This window comes from Peromyscus eremicus, chromosome X (assembly GCF_949786415.1).
Source record: "Peromyscus eremicus chromosome X, PerEre_H2_v1, whole genome shotgun sequence".
Lineage (NCBI taxonomy): Eukaryota > Metazoa > Chordata > Mammalia > Rodentia > Cricetidae > Peromyscus > Peromyscus eremicus.
The window spans coordinates 3745381-3763496 of record NC_081439.1 but is presented as its reverse complement, the minus strand read 5'-3'; the positions used below and the strand labels follow the sequence as shown (position 1 = coordinate 3763496).

The following is an 18116-nucleotide window of genomic DNA, read 5'->3' as shown; positions in this document are numbered from 1 at the left end:
CCACATATTGTAATTTTAATTTACAGTTGGAAAATAAACGTGATGCTTTCTTTCCTCCATTACATCAATTTTGTACAAATCCAAACAACCCTGTTACAGTAATACGTGGCCTTGCTGGAGCTCTTAAATTAGGTACGCTTTGAGTAAAAACAAAATTGTATTCTATATATGCTGTCTTTTAACCTTTTAAAGCATCGGTAGAGAGTTTTGTTATCACCCACCACCACTTACACGTACATGTATTTCCATTCTAATATGGATGGGGGGAGCTTGATTATTTTTACTTGAAGTCCAGATTGGAATGAATAATGGTGATGGTATTGGTTGCTGGCAATTTAGGAGTAGTTTTTTAATTTAGCTTTTATTTTTATCTAATTGTATAATAGTGGCTTATGTTTACTACTAGGAAAATTTTGAATACAAAATGTAACTGAAATTTGGTATACTCATCAAATACTGTACTATAGCCCTATTGGTATTTGCTAGCCCCTACAATATTCAGTACAAGAAAGTCTTGACTCTTTCTTTGTTGGAATAACATGAGCATTGGGTATGCCCAGGCCTTCAAAGTATATAGACGACCTGATCATTTTTTAGGGGAGTGGATATATTGCTATAAAATGTTTTCTCTTTTTTAAAAGAAAGGGGGGGGCGTGGTGTATACATTTCTGTTTTGTTTTGTTTTTGCTGACTTCTTTTATTTATTTGTGGCTTACTTATAATAAAGACCTGGGACTTTTCTCTACTAAAACTTTGGTGGAAGCTAACAATGAACATATGGTAGAAGTGAGGACACAGTTGTTACAACCAGCTGATGAAAACTGGGACCCTACTGGAACCAAGAAAATCTGGCATTGTGAAAGTAATAGATCTCATACTACAATTGCTAAATATGCTCAGTACCAAGCCTCCTCATTCCAAGAATCATTGAGAGTAAGTGTTTGCTTCCTAGAGATTATTTTTAGAGATTTAAAAATTATTTCATTTTGTAGTTTTGAAAGTAAATATCAGATTATATTATCTTACATAAAACACCTTGTAAGTGTTTATTTTAAGCAAACCTATGAGTTGATTCAGTAAATATTCTTCAGAGAGGAAATTACTGTGTAGTAAGATGTTTTCCAGGTTATCTGGGATATTTATCTTAACTAAAGTACTTTGGGGGCTGTTGTATGTGTTATATAATATTTAGCAGCATCTTTGTCTTCTCAAAAACACTTAATAGACATGCCACATTTCCTGGAAGACAAAATTGCTTCTTATTGAGAATTACTGATTTGGGGGCTACACCTGTCTTGAGTTTGCTTTATGTTTGAAGAATTTTTCATCTTGTGCACTTGGATTTATTTTTTTTCTTCTGCCAGATCAGGTAGACAACTCTTTCAGGAAGTATTATTGTTCTTCCTTCTAGTCTTAGTTCACTAAAGAGTACTGAGGAAGGGGTAGAAATAGAGAGGAATCATTTCAACATATATAGAAATTTTAAAAATCTAAAACTTAAAAGTAATCAAAATTATTATTAAAAGACCCATATAGGTCTTATCTAATTGAAACATTACTAAAATCATGTATTATAATGGGAACTTTATGAGTTCTACCACAAAAATGGAGATAAAACATCCACAAAAGTGAGTTCTTTAAAATATTACTCTACTACTGCTTTGTGCTGAGTTGTTTCTTCACATATCCTGCACAGGAAATTTAATTTACTAGATTTGCTTATCTCTTTAAAAATATTAGCCGGGCAGCGGTGGTGGCGCATGCCTTTAATCCCAGCACTCGGGAGGCAGAGCCATGTGGATCTTTTTGAGTTCGAGGCCAGCCAGGGCTACTGAGTGAGTTCCAGGAAAGGCGCAAAGCTACACAGAGAAACCCTGTCTCGAAAAACCAAAAAAAATAAAAAAATAAAAAAATAAAATAAAATAAAATAAAATAAAAATAAATAAATAAATAAATAAATAAATAAAAAATGTTTCTCTGAGTTCACATTTACAGTCCAGACAACATTTTTACATGAAATTATATATTTGGGTTACTGTCTTAGGTAGAGTTTCTATTGCTGTGATGAAACACCATGACAAAAACAACTTGGGGAGGAAAGGGTTCATTTGGCTTACACTTCCATATCACTGTTCATTACCAAAGGAAATAAGGACAGGAACTCAAACAGGGCAGGAACCTGAAGGTAGGAGCTGATGCAGAAGCCATGGAGGGATGCTGCTTACTGGCTTGTTCCTCATGGCTTGCTCAGCCTGCTTTCTTATAGAATTCAGGACCATCAGCCCAGGGATGGCACCACCCACCATGGCTGGGCCCTCCCCTATCAATCAGTAGTTAAGAAAACATCCCACAGCTTGATCTTACAGAAACATTTTCTCAGTTGAGGTTCCCTCCTTTTAGATAACTCTAGCTTATGTCAGGTTGACATAAACTAGCCAGTTCCACTGTCCTTTTCTACAATCCTACAAAGGAAATCCATTTAATGGAATCTGTCCTACAAGTTGCATTGAGTTACAGTGAATTATATCAGTTTTCTCTCCTTGCAAATGGAGCTAGTATGAGAATTTGTAGTTTAGTGGTATGGAGGAAAGATTCACCAGATATGTGCAGTACTAAGCTAAAATGCCTTTTACTAATTTTTAGGAAGAAAATGAGAAAAGAAGTCACCATAAAGACCACTCTGATAATGAATCTACATCATCAGATAAGTAAGTCATTCCATTTCATTTCCATTTAATATTTCTGTTTAAGAGATGTGCTGATAATTTTTCATCTTTCTTTTTAAGTTCTGGGAAAAGGCGAAAAGGACCCTTTAAAACCATTAAGTTTGGGACCAACATTGACCTGTCTGATGACAAAAAGTAAGTCCTTCTAATAGTTCTGTGAACTGATCCAAAGAAATGTCCTTTTTCTGATTGAGAATTGTTTATAATTTCTTTTATTTTATTCCTTATCATTATAATTTTTCTAAATTTACATGAGATGAAACTAAATAATTTTACTAGACTTTACATTTAAATTATTTTTTTTAACTTAAGACTGTTATATGCTTTTTTTTTCAACTAATACCCTAACATTATGGTAGTTAATTTTTCATTTATGTTCTAGGTCTATAATTTTAATACTATTTTTCATTGGAAAGTTAATTTAGACATTTCATTGTTTCTTATGTGAAATTAAAGTACTTTTGGATTTGTTTTTCTGATTGGAATGTAAGAGCTTTGAAGAAATATATAACTTCCACAAATATTTATAGCAGGTCTTTACTCTTTTTTTCTTTATAGGTGGAAGCTTCAGCTACATGAACTGACTAAACTTCCCGCTTTTGTGCGTGTTGTATCAGCAGGAAATCTTCTAAGTCATGTTGGTCATACTATACTGGGCATGAACACAGTTCAGCTATACATGAAAGTTCCGGGAAGCAGAACACCAGGTAAATTTTATTAATATATCATAAAAGATGAAACATGTAAAAGGAATCAGAATCTTTTCCATTTAAAATGAATAGAACTAAAAGGATTATTCTTCTTATAAGATTTGATGCTTTTAACAGGACTTAGGCCAAGATTTTTTCCCTTTGATGTCTTTCAAATCTAATACTAATATTTTGTTCTTAAAAAGTTCATTAGAGCATCCTGTAGCCCAACAACTGTTGTTCCTGCATACTTCTAAGAATGGCAGGGGTACAGTGTTTCTTAACCGTTTTTTAAATCACACTCATAAATAGATGTACTTATTTTATATCATGGCCTAGTGCATATCTTGTATATACGAACAGCTTCACTTGAAAAGTACATTTTCCATTTCTATTCCATTCTGTTTAGTTTTAAAAAGAAACTGTGGTACAATCCTCTGGTTAGGTTGCAACCAAGTTTCAAAAGCGCTTGATATGGAGCAATTACTAGGTTTTGCCAGTCATTTCCTTTCATTGAATTGTTTTCTTCATGTCAAGTGATTTAATTTTCAGCTCTTGTGTTTCTATCACTAATATATTATCTTCTTCGGGGCCCGTGGATTGACATGAAATTTCAGAGTAATGTTTTGAAATATTTAGCAATCACTATAATCCTAGCATCAATGAATTAGTACAGATACTCATAAGTACAGTACTCATAAGAAATAAAGTACCTATAGGTTGCATATCTCTGTTATATGTTTCAGTCTTTTACTTGAAGTAAACATAGCTTAAAATCCAGAGTGCTTCCTTTCTTTGCCACCTTAATGAACCATAGCTTAAGAACCATTTCAAAATAGGACCATGTTTCTTCTGACTAAGAGATTGTTACTTCCTATCTCTGGCTGTCTAGATGAATCTCCTTTGTAGAATATATAATTGATCTTTGGAGATCTAAGATCTAAGAATGAGTGTTATTAAACCAACAAACAACACAAATTGTTCCCTGGGGGAATCTTATGTACAGCCAATATTAGAACCATTGATTGTAGCTTTAGTCTCATGTCATTTGACACCTAATTCTGTATATTATACATAGTTTGATAAAAGACAAAAAATTCTGGCATGAATGGCAAGAGAACCATGTTCTACTTTCTGCTCCATCATTAGACAGCAATATAAATATTAGGGAGCAATCTAAATACTGATTTTCTTCAGTCTTTAGTATCAGATTGATTCTACTTTGAAAACCATCCAATTTGAACTATTTTCTGCAAGTAATATGCCCTAGTTGAAAAGAATCTTTCATTATAAATCTTAGGAAAGAACAAAAATGAAGAATATTTGTCATTTGTGCCTATACTTTTGTGAATATTTTTTGAATATTTTATTACATTTATTGTGTATGCCAACATATGCTTGCACAAGCCTGCATGTATGTGCCATAGCACACATGTGGAAGTCAAAAGATAACTTGCCAGAGTCAATTTCTGTCCTTTTACCATGTGAATCTAGAGGATTGAACTCTGGTTGTTCTGCTTGATTAATAGCAAATATTTTTATAGGCTGAGCCATCTCACTCCACGCTGGATTCCCATGCCCCATCGCTCCATTTGTACATTTTTATTTGGTGGGGGACATCAAAAGGCTCTGAAAAACATACTACCTGCACTAGAAATTGTAGCTGGAGTTTTCCTGCCTGGCCCACAGTCAGGATATATCTCTTTCACCTGCCAGTCCCACAGCCTCTCAGACCCGACCAAGTAAACACAGAGACTTATGTTGTTTTTATACTGTATGGCCATGGCAGGCTTCTTGCTAACTGTTCTTATAGCTTAAATTAATCCATTTCCTTTAATCTATACCTTGCCACATGGCTCGTGGCTTACCGGCATCTTCACAAGCTGTTTCTCATCGTGGCGGCCGGCAGTGTCTCTCTGACTCAGCCTTCCACTTCCCAGCTTTATTCTCCTCCTTGCCCCGCCTATACTTCCTGCCTAGCCAACGGCCAATCAGTGTTTTATTGATTAATTAGCAACACATTTGCCATACATCCCACAGCAAGAAATCTTAACATTTTGCTATCTTCTTTAAATCATTTTTAATATTAGTTTAAAAATAGATTCCGTACATGAGAGAAAATGTGATACTTGTCTTTCTTAAGCCTGCCCATGCCATGTAGCATAATAATCTCCGATTCCATCTATTTTCCTGTAAGTGTTGTAATTTCATTCTTCTTACATCTGAGTAAAATTCATGTTGTGTGTGTACCACAGTTTCTTTTATTTCATTTATCTAGGATAGTTTCATGTTTAGGCTATTCTGAACAGTGTGGCAGTCAGCATGAACATCACTATTTCTGTGTTATCTTGGCTTAAATTGTATCATATAGAAGTTGTGCTTGTAAAGTTTTTGAGGAATCTTTATACTGATTTCCATAGTGGCCATATTATTTTACGTTGCCACCAGAAGTGTATAACAGTTCCTCTTTTCCCTATATCCTCACCAGGACTTTTTTCCTTTGTTTTGTTGATACTCATTCTGTTTGGGTTTAGAGACAGCAATTTCAAAGCACTTTTAATTTTGCATTTTCCTGATGTCTGAGGATGCTGAGCACTTTTTCAAATATTTATTTGCTATTTATATTCCTTCTTTTGAAACCTTAGTTCATTAGCCCATTTATTGAATGAGGAAGAAGAGGAGTTTAATATTTTTAGTTCTTTATAGATTTCTACCAGTAATCCACTATATGATATATCGTTGGTAACAGTTTTTCTCCCATTCTCTCAAAGGAATTATCTGAAGAATTCTTTTTAGGTAGTGGTGTCCAATAGAAATATAATGCAAATTATAATTTTAGAAGTCATTTTGATACATTAAAGTAGGAAAAAGTAATTGAAGTTAATTTTGCCCTATAATATTCAAAGTATAAACATATATAATCAATACAAAATTACAAAGGTATTTCACAATTTTTTCATATCAAGTATTTGAAATCCAGTGTATACTATGCAGTTGCTACCACTTCCAACTCACATTTTAAAGAGTTTTTGGTATTAGATGGCATGGTCTTACAAGAAATGTATATAGTTTAATCAGTATAATATAAGAAAATCACTTTGTGTGTCTTTGTACAAATAATTGTTCTAGTGTTACATTAATACAAGTGTTAGCTGTTTTAGCTTCCTTTACAATCAGGCATATATATATTTTAAGCTACAAGGTTGTGCTCAGGCTTTACTCTTAAAGAATTTTATATAGATGATTCAGGTTTTAGTAGCTATGACTGTGAGTAGAGCTCATTTTTATTTAGAATGCATACTATAGGGCATCTCCAAATAATCTACTTATAATAACTACCGAGTACCATTATATTGCTTGCCCTGAGTTAGATGAAACAATAAGCCTTTGCCTCAGTTCTTTGGTAGAATCCTCAGGTAGGTGAAAATAAAGTATAATTCCTTGGGAACTAAGTTTACTTTCCTCCATCTAGAATAAACAGGGACCAGGACACCAGAAATACAAATTTTAAGTCTTTTAAGTTCATCACTTAGCCAGCAATGCAGGAAAGGCAAAGATATAAAGTACTATACTACAAATGTCTACTAGCTTTAACTTATGCCTTTCTTTTGTTCAAGTATTTATTTCATGGCAGTAAACCTATGTTTATCTCCCTGAGTTCTGATATAGTTGATCTTCATGTATGGAGAGAGGAGGAAGATCTATTTTGCCATTTTTTTGCTGGCACCAGTCCTTGAGAGTACCTGTTTTAGTTTTTATTATTCTTTAAGGATTTGTTTTATTATTTTTAATTGTGTGGGTATGTATATGCACATGAGTGCAAGTGCCCATGGAGGCCAGAGGTGCCAGATCCCCTTGGAGCCACATGATGTGGTTTCTAAGTTCAAACTCATGTCCTCTGCAAGAGCAGCATAGACTCTTACCTTCCGAGCCATCTCTCTAGCCTATAGCTATGTTTTTAAAACCAGGCTTTGTTCACAATGAAAAAGAAAAAAAATGTAATAGCATCTATAACTAATATATATTATTTATTAGACACAATTCTAATCATTTCATTCATCTTAAAAATAACAATTATATAGAAATTGTTAATATTTATTCTTATATATAAGGAAAGTGAGCTGAAAATGTCTTAACAGCTTCCTTGGTTAATGTTACAACTGAGCCAGCAACCTATCAGAGCCTAAACTCTACTTTGCCTTCCATGTTAGCCCTTACTGAATAAGTTAGGAGTAGTTGACCAAACTCAGTCATAAAGCCAGACTCAACACTATAAAAAACTGAATCTTTAACATTCTCTATATAACATTTGAAAGGTTTCATATCTAAAAACACATTTTCTATAGAATCAATATTATATTGATTTATTTTTCTTTTCATCCTTTAGGTCATCAAGAAAATAATAACTTCTGTTCAGTTAATATAAATATTGGCCCAGGTGACTGTGAATGGTTTGTTGTTCCTGAAGGTTACTGGGGTGTTCTGAATGACTTCTGTGAAAAGTAGGTTTCCAAACTGAATTTTATTTAAACATAATTACTATAAAACAGGAACTGTAAAGGACAACGTACCAAACTGGATAGCCTAATGTGGACATATAGTCAGCTTTTAGTTACTGTTTAGTGGGAAAATTTGTGTTAAGTGATTCCAAACCTATTATTTTATGTTATGAGAAAACTTACAGTAAAGGTGTCATGAAACCACTCTGAAATACAGTAGTAGGCATGAGTTTAGAGGTTAGGAATTTTCAGTTATTGGCTTCATTTTTTTAAATGATACATTAAAATACTTATTTAACAGGCATATATTCTAAGAAAAAAATATTTTGTCAATGTTTTTAAAAAGTGAAAGAAATTCTGTAAGTAAACATACTTATCATTAGGAATAACTCAAGCTTGAACATAATACTCTTTGCTATGTCATCATGATATAAATTCTTTTTAAAACTGGCTACTTTTCCTATAAAGGCTTTTTATAAAATTTAATTAACTGCCTCAGGTTTTGCTTTTCTAATCAAAGAAAGTGCATAGTGGATCCTTTCATTTCTCTAAGAAACTAGAAATAGCCATCCTTTTTTATGTGTTATGTCTTAAAGAGTACTTTGAATGCTTTTTAATTGATTTAAATTTAATCTCTCAAGTTAGAACTATGTTCTTTTTTTTCTAAAAGGCACTCAATTATGCAAGCTTCTGGAATTTTCATTTAGTAATATAATTAGAAAAGTATAAGTTAAAAACACAAATAATTAACATATATGGTATTTTGCCCCCATTTCAGTTAAATATGGGGGGAGAGGCTACTGAAAGTATGTATGTGTGAAATTTGAAAACTAATTATAGACATATTCTTATACTAACATGTAATTTCTAACTTTGCTTTAAAAATCTTTGCTGTAGCCGGGCAGTGGTAGCGCATACCTTTAATCCCAGCACTCCAGAGGCAGAGCCAGGCAGATCTTTGTGAGGCCAGCCTAGTCTACAGAGTGAGATCCAGGACAGGCACCAAAACTACACAGAGAAACCCTGTCTCCAAAAAAAGAAAAAAAAAAATCTTTACTGTAAATATTTGAACAATTATGACATCTATCATAATTGAAAAAAAATTTAAAGATCCTAATTTCTTTTTAAATTTAGAAAGATAATCACCTTATATTGTCTTCACTAACACTTAGGTTTCATTCAATGCCAGAAAACTAGATAAAGAATTTTGCAAATTCAAATGTATTGTTGAAATAGCTTGCTCTACTTTATACCATGCATTATAGTCTTGTTGATTAATTAGGGTTGTTTGCCTGCTTTTAGTTAAAAAGTTTTCTCCATTTTTATGATGGTACCACAATACTGAAAAAAGGTTAGAATTTGTGTTAATAACCTTTTTTTTTTTTGCTTTTTTTTTTTTTTTTTTTTGCTTTATAGGGAACTGTATTTGCACAGCCAGCCAGCCAGTCCAATCTCCTTGCAGTTAGGCTGTCATTAGTAGTGTGTTCTAGAGAGTTTCTGAGAGTGGCCTGACATTTCACATTTTGTCAGAGAAAAAACTTAGAACTTGAGGGAGTCATCTGTTTTCTCCTTCTACCATTCGAGACTCAGGGATCAAACTCAGGTCCTCAGGCTTGGTGGCAGGTACTTTTACTAGCTGAGCCATCTTGCCAGGCCTAAATTTTTTTAAGGAAGAAAAAAGGGAAAAGGTTCCATTTTAGGTCAAGGATTTTTCTCATAAAATCCTGGATAATAGATAGTTACAGATTATGTGGTCTCTGTTACGATTGTCATTGTAATACAAATTCAGCCATTGATCATATGTCAATAAATGGTAATGTCTATCTTCTAATAAAGTTCGCTTATAAAATGTCAGCAGGGCCATAGCTTGTCAACTTCTATAAAATTAAACTGTTTTATCTTATAAAATTTTAAGCAAATATTTCCACTATCTGAGTTCTTCCTCCAAAATATAACATTTGAAGTGGATAATTGAAATGTATAAAATTCTTTTATAGGAAAAGTTACTGTATAGTTTTTCTAAAGTACTTCATCTTATGATGAATAACCTACAAAATATTAAAATAGAAGATTAGTAATAGGATCTATAGAATGTTTCCAAAGTGGTGGTCATAGTAGTAGTCACGGTTATTGTGTGTACAAGTGTGTTTTCAACTGCCTAGTTTTAATTAGCTGATCTTCCAAACCATATAAAAGTTGACATTGTACCCCCTTTCCTCCTTATGAGTGAGTCAAAGCAGCAGTAGAGACCCTTTCTCAGATTGAGTGGAGTTTCTGATACTTAAATAGTGTTCCTTGTTGATGGATGTGAATGAATTCATTTCCATCCTCTGTCTTTCAGGGATTTCCAGGTACTGTAGGAAGAAAAGGGTTCATTGTCTAAAAGTGGGGTGGGGGCTTAATGAAATGAAATTAGAAGTAACAGTATGTGCTACTTGAGAGTAACTACAGATTCCATTTGAATCTTAAAGAAATAAATTCAAGCTAGTGATGCTATCTTTAGATAAGTCTTTCTGTACTATACTATAATTAATTTCTCTCTTTACATACATACAGCGATTTTATCACACTAGCAGTTAAGCTTTATAGAAATTAATTATCATTAAAAACCCTTTCGACATTCTTGTTTTATAGAGTCCTTGATCCATTTCCTCTGTTGCTCTTATTTCAGAAATAATTTGAATTTCTTAATGGGTTCTTGGTGGCCCAACCTTGAAGATCTTTATGAAGCAAATGTTCCAGTGTATAGGTTTATTCAGCGACCTGGAGATCTGGTCTGGATAAATGCAGGCACTGTTCACTGGGTTCAAGCTATTGGCTGGTGCAACAACATTGCTTGGAATGTTGGTCCACTTACAGGTATTTTAAAAGAATATGCTTGAATAAAGATTTAACCTTAAAAATAATAATAAATGTATTTTTTTCTTTAGAAGACATTGTCTCCTTTTTAGTATAAGTTTTTAGTATAAAAGTTAACTATTGAGAATCTAAAACCATAAATCCTTAGCAAATGAAAGGTTTATATACATGGAAGATATACTTGTAATTTTTAGAATCTTTGATTTTGTTTTATAAAGGGAGAAAAAAACTAAGTAAAAATACATTCTTTTAGACTTTCCTTTTTTGTCCTGTATTATGTTTTATGAAATACAGTTTGAATTATGCCTATCCTCAGGCAGTGTTTCCTAGAGATTAAGAATGTGGCCTTTGGAGCCAGAAAGACCTGGATTTGGACTAGGACTTGACTTTTCTAAGTTTGGGCAAGTTACTTAATTTCTCCAGTCCTTGATTTCTTCATCTGGTGATGATAATAAAATCAATAAGGAAGTGCTAAGAATTAAATGAGATAATGGATAAAAAATTAGTTAAACACAATGCCTGGCACATGATAATAGCAGGCACTCTGTATATGATTACTACTGATATTATTGCCATAATTATCACAAAACATAAATTTTTGTTTGTAAGCCAGGCATTGGTGGTGCATGCCTTTAATCCTAGCACTTGGGAGGCAGAGACAGAGTGATCTCTGAGTTTGGGGCCAGCCTGGTCTGTGGAGTGAGTTTCAGGACAGCCAGTGTTACACAGAGAAACCCTGTCTCAAAAAAAAGAAAAAAAAAATTGTAGTGCTTTGAAATTTTCATGAGGTGATAATGATTATCTTCACATCTTTTGATAGTTTAGTTTTTTTTTTTTAATTTTTTCCCCCAGCCTGCCAGTATAAGTTGGCAGTGGAACGGTACGAATGGAACAAATTGCAAAGTGTGAAGTCAATAGTACCCATGGTTCATCTTTCCTGGAATATGGCACGAAATATCAAGGTTTCAGATCCAAAGCTTTTTGAAATGATTAAGTAAGTGCTTTTTCAAATTGCTGTACTGAATTCTTGGGGTGGGGGGTTTGTTGTTAACTGTCAAATACTTTTTCCCTCATAGAATTATGTTAACATCGAAACAAGATGATCCAGAAGTCTAGCAAAATATTAGAATCTGCTTGTTACAAATACAGTTCCCTTCCAAATAGCCCACTATGGTTTAAAAAGGAATAAAGTTATAAATTGTTCTACAGCAGAAGATTCAGTTTCCAATGCTTCCCCACTTTTCTCTGAACTACTGGATTTCTTAGTAGAATTTTAAGTGTAATATTAAATGTCTGCTTTTAGTCAGTGAAGGAAGATTATCACAGAATAATTGTTGTTACAGAGAAGTTAGTATAGGGAGTTGCCTAAAATGTCAGTTTTCTCAAGTTTTCGTTATCTTATAATTGCTCCCCATATTTTAGCTGTTTTAAACTTTATATGTTTGTATAAATTCTTATCTTAGTTTGAATATGTATATATATAAACAGTGTTTTAAAATAATAATGTGAGTTTCACTCCCCAAAGACAGGGAATTCTGGTTATTTATATATATATATAAATAAGGCATCTGAATGGAAAATTCACACAAGATATATGGGAAATGATGGGTTTAATTGAGTCCTTTATTTTTTGAAAAACTTTTAAACACTGAATCTGTATCAGAGAAGTTATAATGTATATTTCCTAAGTTTATTTGACTATCTTTTACAGAATTGGCCTCAAAACTTCATTTTGACATGTTCTGCTTTACACTTACTGATATTTTGCTATAGTGTATATATATATATATTAAGTACTTCTCATGCAGATATAATAATTTAGTGCATGCTCTTTTCAAAATACTGTCTTTTGAAAATAATCCTAGTTATTTAAAATGATTTCAAACCTAAATTCAAATTTGATGTGTAGGCAAGGTAATATGTCTGTGAACTCTCTTACAGTTCTTTTATCATTTGCACTATTTTACCTCATTCTAGGACCAGGTAAAATATATATGAAGATAAAAAGGAACAAAATCAAAGCATAAAATATAATGTACTTATCATGCCTTTACAAATTGGATACTGGGCACCATATTCACCATATGCGTATACTTGATCATGACTGGGCCTTGTCTTACTCATTTAAGCTATTATGTCTCAGAATAGTTACTTTGCTTAAAATAGCAAATGTATTGCTTACTGATTGTTTGTTTGGTTTTGGTGGGTAGAGTTATTGACCATGTTATCAAAAGGTAAAGAGATGATTTAATTATTTACTAACATTTGTTCTTTTTGCTCTTGAAATGGGATATAACCCTGTATCTCAGACTAGCCTGGAACTTACTATGTAGTCCAGTATGGCAATGAACTCTACTTGGCAATCCTCCTATCTGCCTCACCCTCTTGAGTTCTAATGATTTACAGGCATGAACCACCACTGATGAGACAGTATAATTGAAAAAAGCTGTTAAGTGATATCTATGTAGATTGGGTAGTTCATTACACTCCATTTTGAATTGGTTAGAGTTTTATAATTGGAAACAGATTTATAAAAGTCATTAAGTTGTAATTCCTACTCTAGCACAGTAGTCCTCTCTTTTAACGTTTATAATTTATGATTATCCAGCAGCTTCTTGAAAATTCTCTTTAGTTTAAATGTTTTATAAATTGGTTTAAAATTTACCTGCTTTTTTGTCTCAGTTCTTTAAATATAATTAGGTTTGAAACCTGTTCAAGAACTGTTTGAGAACCAGTTGTATACTACTAAAGGACATACAGTGGTATAAAGATAAATTTGCTAATTTTGCAGGGCATAAGTTGGACTTTGTTTGGACCGCCAGTTCCCTAATAAGACACGGAGACTTATCGATTATGAAAGCTTGGCTTTAGCTTAGGCTTGTTCCCAACTAACTCTTATAACTTAAATTAACCCATTTATATTAATCTGCATTCTGCCATGTGGCTCATTACCTCTCCTCCATACTGTATGACTGACTTCCTCCACAGCTCACTGGCGAATATCGCCTCTCTTCATCCCAGAGTTTTTCTCTTTCCTGAAGTCCTTCCTATCCTCTCTTGCTTAGCTATTGGCCTTTCAGCTCTTTATTAAACCAATCAGGAGGTGCCTAGGCAGGCAAGGTAAAATAGCGACACATCTTCACACAGTGTGATCAGATAATCCTCAACATTCTAGTGCTGTAATAGGAAGAGACTACCATGTAGGAGGTCTGAGAGGTGATGTATTTATAGGTATAAGATACAATAGAAAAATATTTGGGTAGAGATGGTAAGAATGCTACTTTTACTAAAGGCATGAGGGGAGATACCTGAGACTCAAGGTGGATTCTGTGCTTACACCTGAATAATGAGGAAAAAGTGCTGATTACTGTGATAAAAAGACCAGTGTGACTAGAGCCAGTGTGAAAAGAAAAGTGATAGTAATTAGATCAATGTAACAAAATGAAGTTTGTCCATGAACTTTTGGGACATGGTAAGAAGTTCATATATTGGTTCTAAATATTGATGCTCACCATCAGAGGGTTTTAAGCAGGAGAGGACGATGTTTCAGCTCCACTATAAGAAAATAGACATGATTGTTTTGTGGGGAACAGAATCCGAAAGGCAAGGTTAGGTTTATCCTTTTTCTTCTCTTTATTGTTCTGATGTCTTGAGCACCTGTATTTACCTGTTTTCCATTTTACGTGGCACTACAAAATGTCTAATTATCTGGCTCTTGATTGCATTCCTCATTAAGAATTCTGCTCCCAACTTGGATTACCAGATGTGATTAAGAAGCTTTTTTTGCGATTGTACCAATTGAAAATGGTAACCACCAGTATAAGCCTCTCAGCCTTGCTTCATAAGATTCCTTTAACAATGCATTAGTCATTGCTATAAAGTGCACTTTTTACCAACCAAACATCTTGCTTTCATTTAATGAATATTAACGATCTTTTGTTTGATGACTGACTACAGGCTGTGGGCTACTCACTGAAGATGTATGAATAGGTTTAGTTAGTGCACATAAGTAAATAGAACGAAAGAAGTACAATAAGTCCATTGGAGTCTTCCAGACTCTAGAAAAGTTCTTTTAGCTGTATGTTCTCCTGAGTTCAATCCCCAACATTGCCAAAACACAAAAAGAAGCTATGTGTTCTAGGGAGATGTATAATTTGTATAAACATTGAAAATATAGACAGGATGAGAATGGCACCTAAAGCCAACTGTCTTACTTATTTTTCTATTGTTGTGATAAAACACCAGGACCATGGCAACTTATGAAAAAAAGCATTTAACTTGGGACTCATGCTTCCAGAGGATTAGAGTCCATTACTATCACAGTGGGGAAGCGTGGCAGCAGGCAGGTGCTGGAGCAGTAACTGAGAGCACACATCTCCATCCACAAGCACAAGGCAGAGAACTAACTGGGAATGGTGTGGGCTTTTGAAACCTCAAAGGCCACCCCTCTCTACCCTGCAGTGACATACCTCTTCCAACAAAGCCATGCCTCCTAATCTTTAATTGGGGACCAAACATTCAAATATATGAGCCATTGTTATTTAAATACACAAACTTAATACCGCATCCAGGGCACTATCAGAAAAACACTTTGTTTTATCCATAAATGGAACAGTAGGAAAGCACTTCTAAATGAGAAGAAGGTTCAGAAATGATCTCATCAAAGACATACAACAGTATTCAGGACAAGCATATTGGGGAATTCAGAATTTTTGGATTTTTAAAAAGGCAATAGATAATTTTACCTTCTCTGCAAAGTCTATCGCAGTGTCCTAGAATAAAACACATAGACTATTTCTGTAGTAAAACATATGCTAGTCATTGTAATGAGCTAAGTGAAATCTGTAAATAATTCCAGGCTAAGTTTCAACACCAAATGAGTTTATGAAAAATTGAGATATTAATAATATGCCATTATAGATTTGTATTTGCTTTTTTAAAATTGAACAATCTAATGGGCTTCCCTTCCAGAATAAAAGTTAATACAGACAATGACATGCAGTTTTCACAGTAGCAAAAATTATCTCAAAAGTGATATGTATAATTATTACCCAATACTCATACTGAGCAATAGATTACATTGCTAATAGAAATAGCCATTAAGAAATACTTTTCAGAAAGAAGACATTCCTTTCCCCTTGTTTGCTTTTTGACCCTTAAATTTGTTAGTGTTCTTTTTTTCCCCTGGAAAAAAAAAATAACTTTTTCATATAATAAATTCTGAGCATGCTTTTCCTTTTCCCCAACTCTTCCACCCCTCCGTCCACCCAATTCCATGCCCTTTCTTCCTCCCCCCCCAAAAAAAAAAGAAACACACACCCCTGCAAAAACAGAAACCAAATATATACGCAAAAACCTAGTAGGACAGAAAATGCCCAAGCAAAGCAATATGAGATAAAAAGTCTACAAAAATACCACTGAGTTGAATTTGTTTTATATTATCTATCTACTGCTGGGCATGAGGCCTACCATGAAGTATAGTTAATATACCCAGTGAGCCTTCATTGGAGACAACTAATTTTTCCTTTGCCAAGTAGGTATCAATTGTAGATAACTTTTTGATTAAGGTTGGGAGACTGTGTCTACTTCTCCCTCTCAGTGCTGGGACCATGTTTGTCTTGAACGTGTGTGTGTTGCTGGTCTTTTGAGTTCATATGTGCATCAACCAGTCCTGTTATATCTGGAAGACACTGCTTCCTTTGAGCCATCCATCCCCTGTGGCTCTTACAATCTTTCCCTGAGCCTTGAGAGGAGGGATTTGATGAAGACATCCCATTTAGAACTGAGTATACCAAAATCTCTCATTTTCTGCACATTATTGAGTTGTGGGCCTACTGTGTTCCCATCTACTACAAGAGGAAGTTCCTCTGATGGCTGAGCAAAGTACTGGTGTTTGGGTATAGCAGAATGTCATTAGAAGTCATTTTGCTGCTATATTCCTTTAGCAAAACAGTAATATTTGATTTTCCTCAAGGCCAGTGGCCTATCCAGTCTCAGATAAACCTGTATTTGTACGGAGTAGGTTAATAATAGGAAATGGTGGTATTGCTTGGTGTGATCTACTAGTTACTTATCATTTTTTAGAAGGAATTGCCTATACTTCTTTAAATAAGTCAGCATCACTCATGATTTTAAAATCCACTCATTCTGTTTCAGTCTTCCAAGTAAGTGATTGAAATATTATCTTGATTACTTAACTCATTTCATAAAACAGTTAACTTGACTTGAAAGTTTTTGTTTTTAAAAATTTTTCTTTTACCTTGCAGTTTATGATTAGTACAGAGTTTTTAAGCTATAAATTGAAATGACTTTTAAGTGTTAACTTCTCTGATTCCTATTTTACAAATGAGATGTTCTATAGTTGTTCAGTTATAACTGAACAGAATTTCTCCCAACACTGCATAGGTGACACGCAAAGGTCAATCCGTAGAGAGTATACACACTACGTGTGTATATATATATATAGTATAATCCTGTTGGCCTTCTAATATGTTGCTGGGGTTTAATATATAATTGTGGAGTATTTTTGTTGTTGTTATTGTTTCCTTTTTTTCCCCTGGTCACATGATTAGCATATTTGCTTTTATGCTTGTTTTTGTCCGGGAAGTAAAATTTTTTAAACTACTCATTTTATTATTGACTTAGTGAGACCTTGATTTTCAGCCATGTGCTTGATTTAAATGAAACTCTTAGATGACATAGTGATACTCAGATACCCACTGTTGTCAAAGGATAAACAGTCCTGATCTGATGGGTAGTATGAGAGCTTTGAAGATATTAGCTTGATTTTTGTTGCCGATTGAGTAAGAGAGACCTGTCTTGTCCAACCACCTCTGGGAATGCTTAAAATTTGTAAAGTGCCATGTCGTTTCTTCTGGAATGTAGAAACTTAATCAAGATGCCCCTAAAATGTCAGAATAGTTCCGTATGTTCCTAGCTTCTATATATCACTAGTGGACTCATTCCTGTTACTCTCTTGTCCCTAAAACCTCACCTGAAAATTAAAATTTTACAAGAAAAATTGTTTGAAATTGTGTTTGAAAAATTGTTCTTTACCTCATGGCATTACTTCTTTGCACAAGATGTCTTTCCCTGTCTTCCTGCCCAAATCTAAATTGATACAGTCAAACTAAGAAATTTCAGCTATGGAATAGAAAATCTCCCTTCATTTGAAAATTCTCTCTTTCTCCTTTTAGTGCCCATGATATCCTGGATAGCTTGGTTCAACATGTCAGTTTATGAATATAGTGTTTTCATTTTCATTCTCCTTATGAAGCTGTCCTCTAAAATTTCACTTCTTTTTTCAAATCAGTTTTTGGCTGGACTAGAGTCTACTGTGTAAC

The 18116-nt window shown here is 33.8% G+C and overlaps 1 protein-coding gene across 10 annotated transcripts in view; it reads left to right on the top strand.

The window, feature by feature from the left end:
* Kdm6a (lysine demethylase 6A) overlaps positions 1-18116 on the top strand; it is a 150921-nt gene that overhangs the window by 127012 nt on the left and 5793 nt on the right. For all 10 annotated transcript variants that reach the window (XM_059251409.1, XM_059251415.1, XM_059251410.1 and 7 more), the window contains 8 exons: positions 27-132; positions 728-933; positions 2644-2708; positions 2787-2861; positions 3285-3433; positions 7803-7917; positions 10586-10773; positions 11626-11767. In XM_059251409.1, coding sequence (XP_059107392.1) covers positions 27-132; positions 728-933; positions 2644-2708; positions 2787-2861; positions 3285-3433; positions 7803-7917; positions 10586-10773; positions 11626-11767 — 1046 coding nt within the window. The remainder of the gene's footprint in view (positions 1-26; positions 133-727; positions 934-2643; positions 2709-2786; positions 2862-3284; positions 3434-7802; positions 7918-10585; positions 10774-11625; positions 11768-18116) is intronic.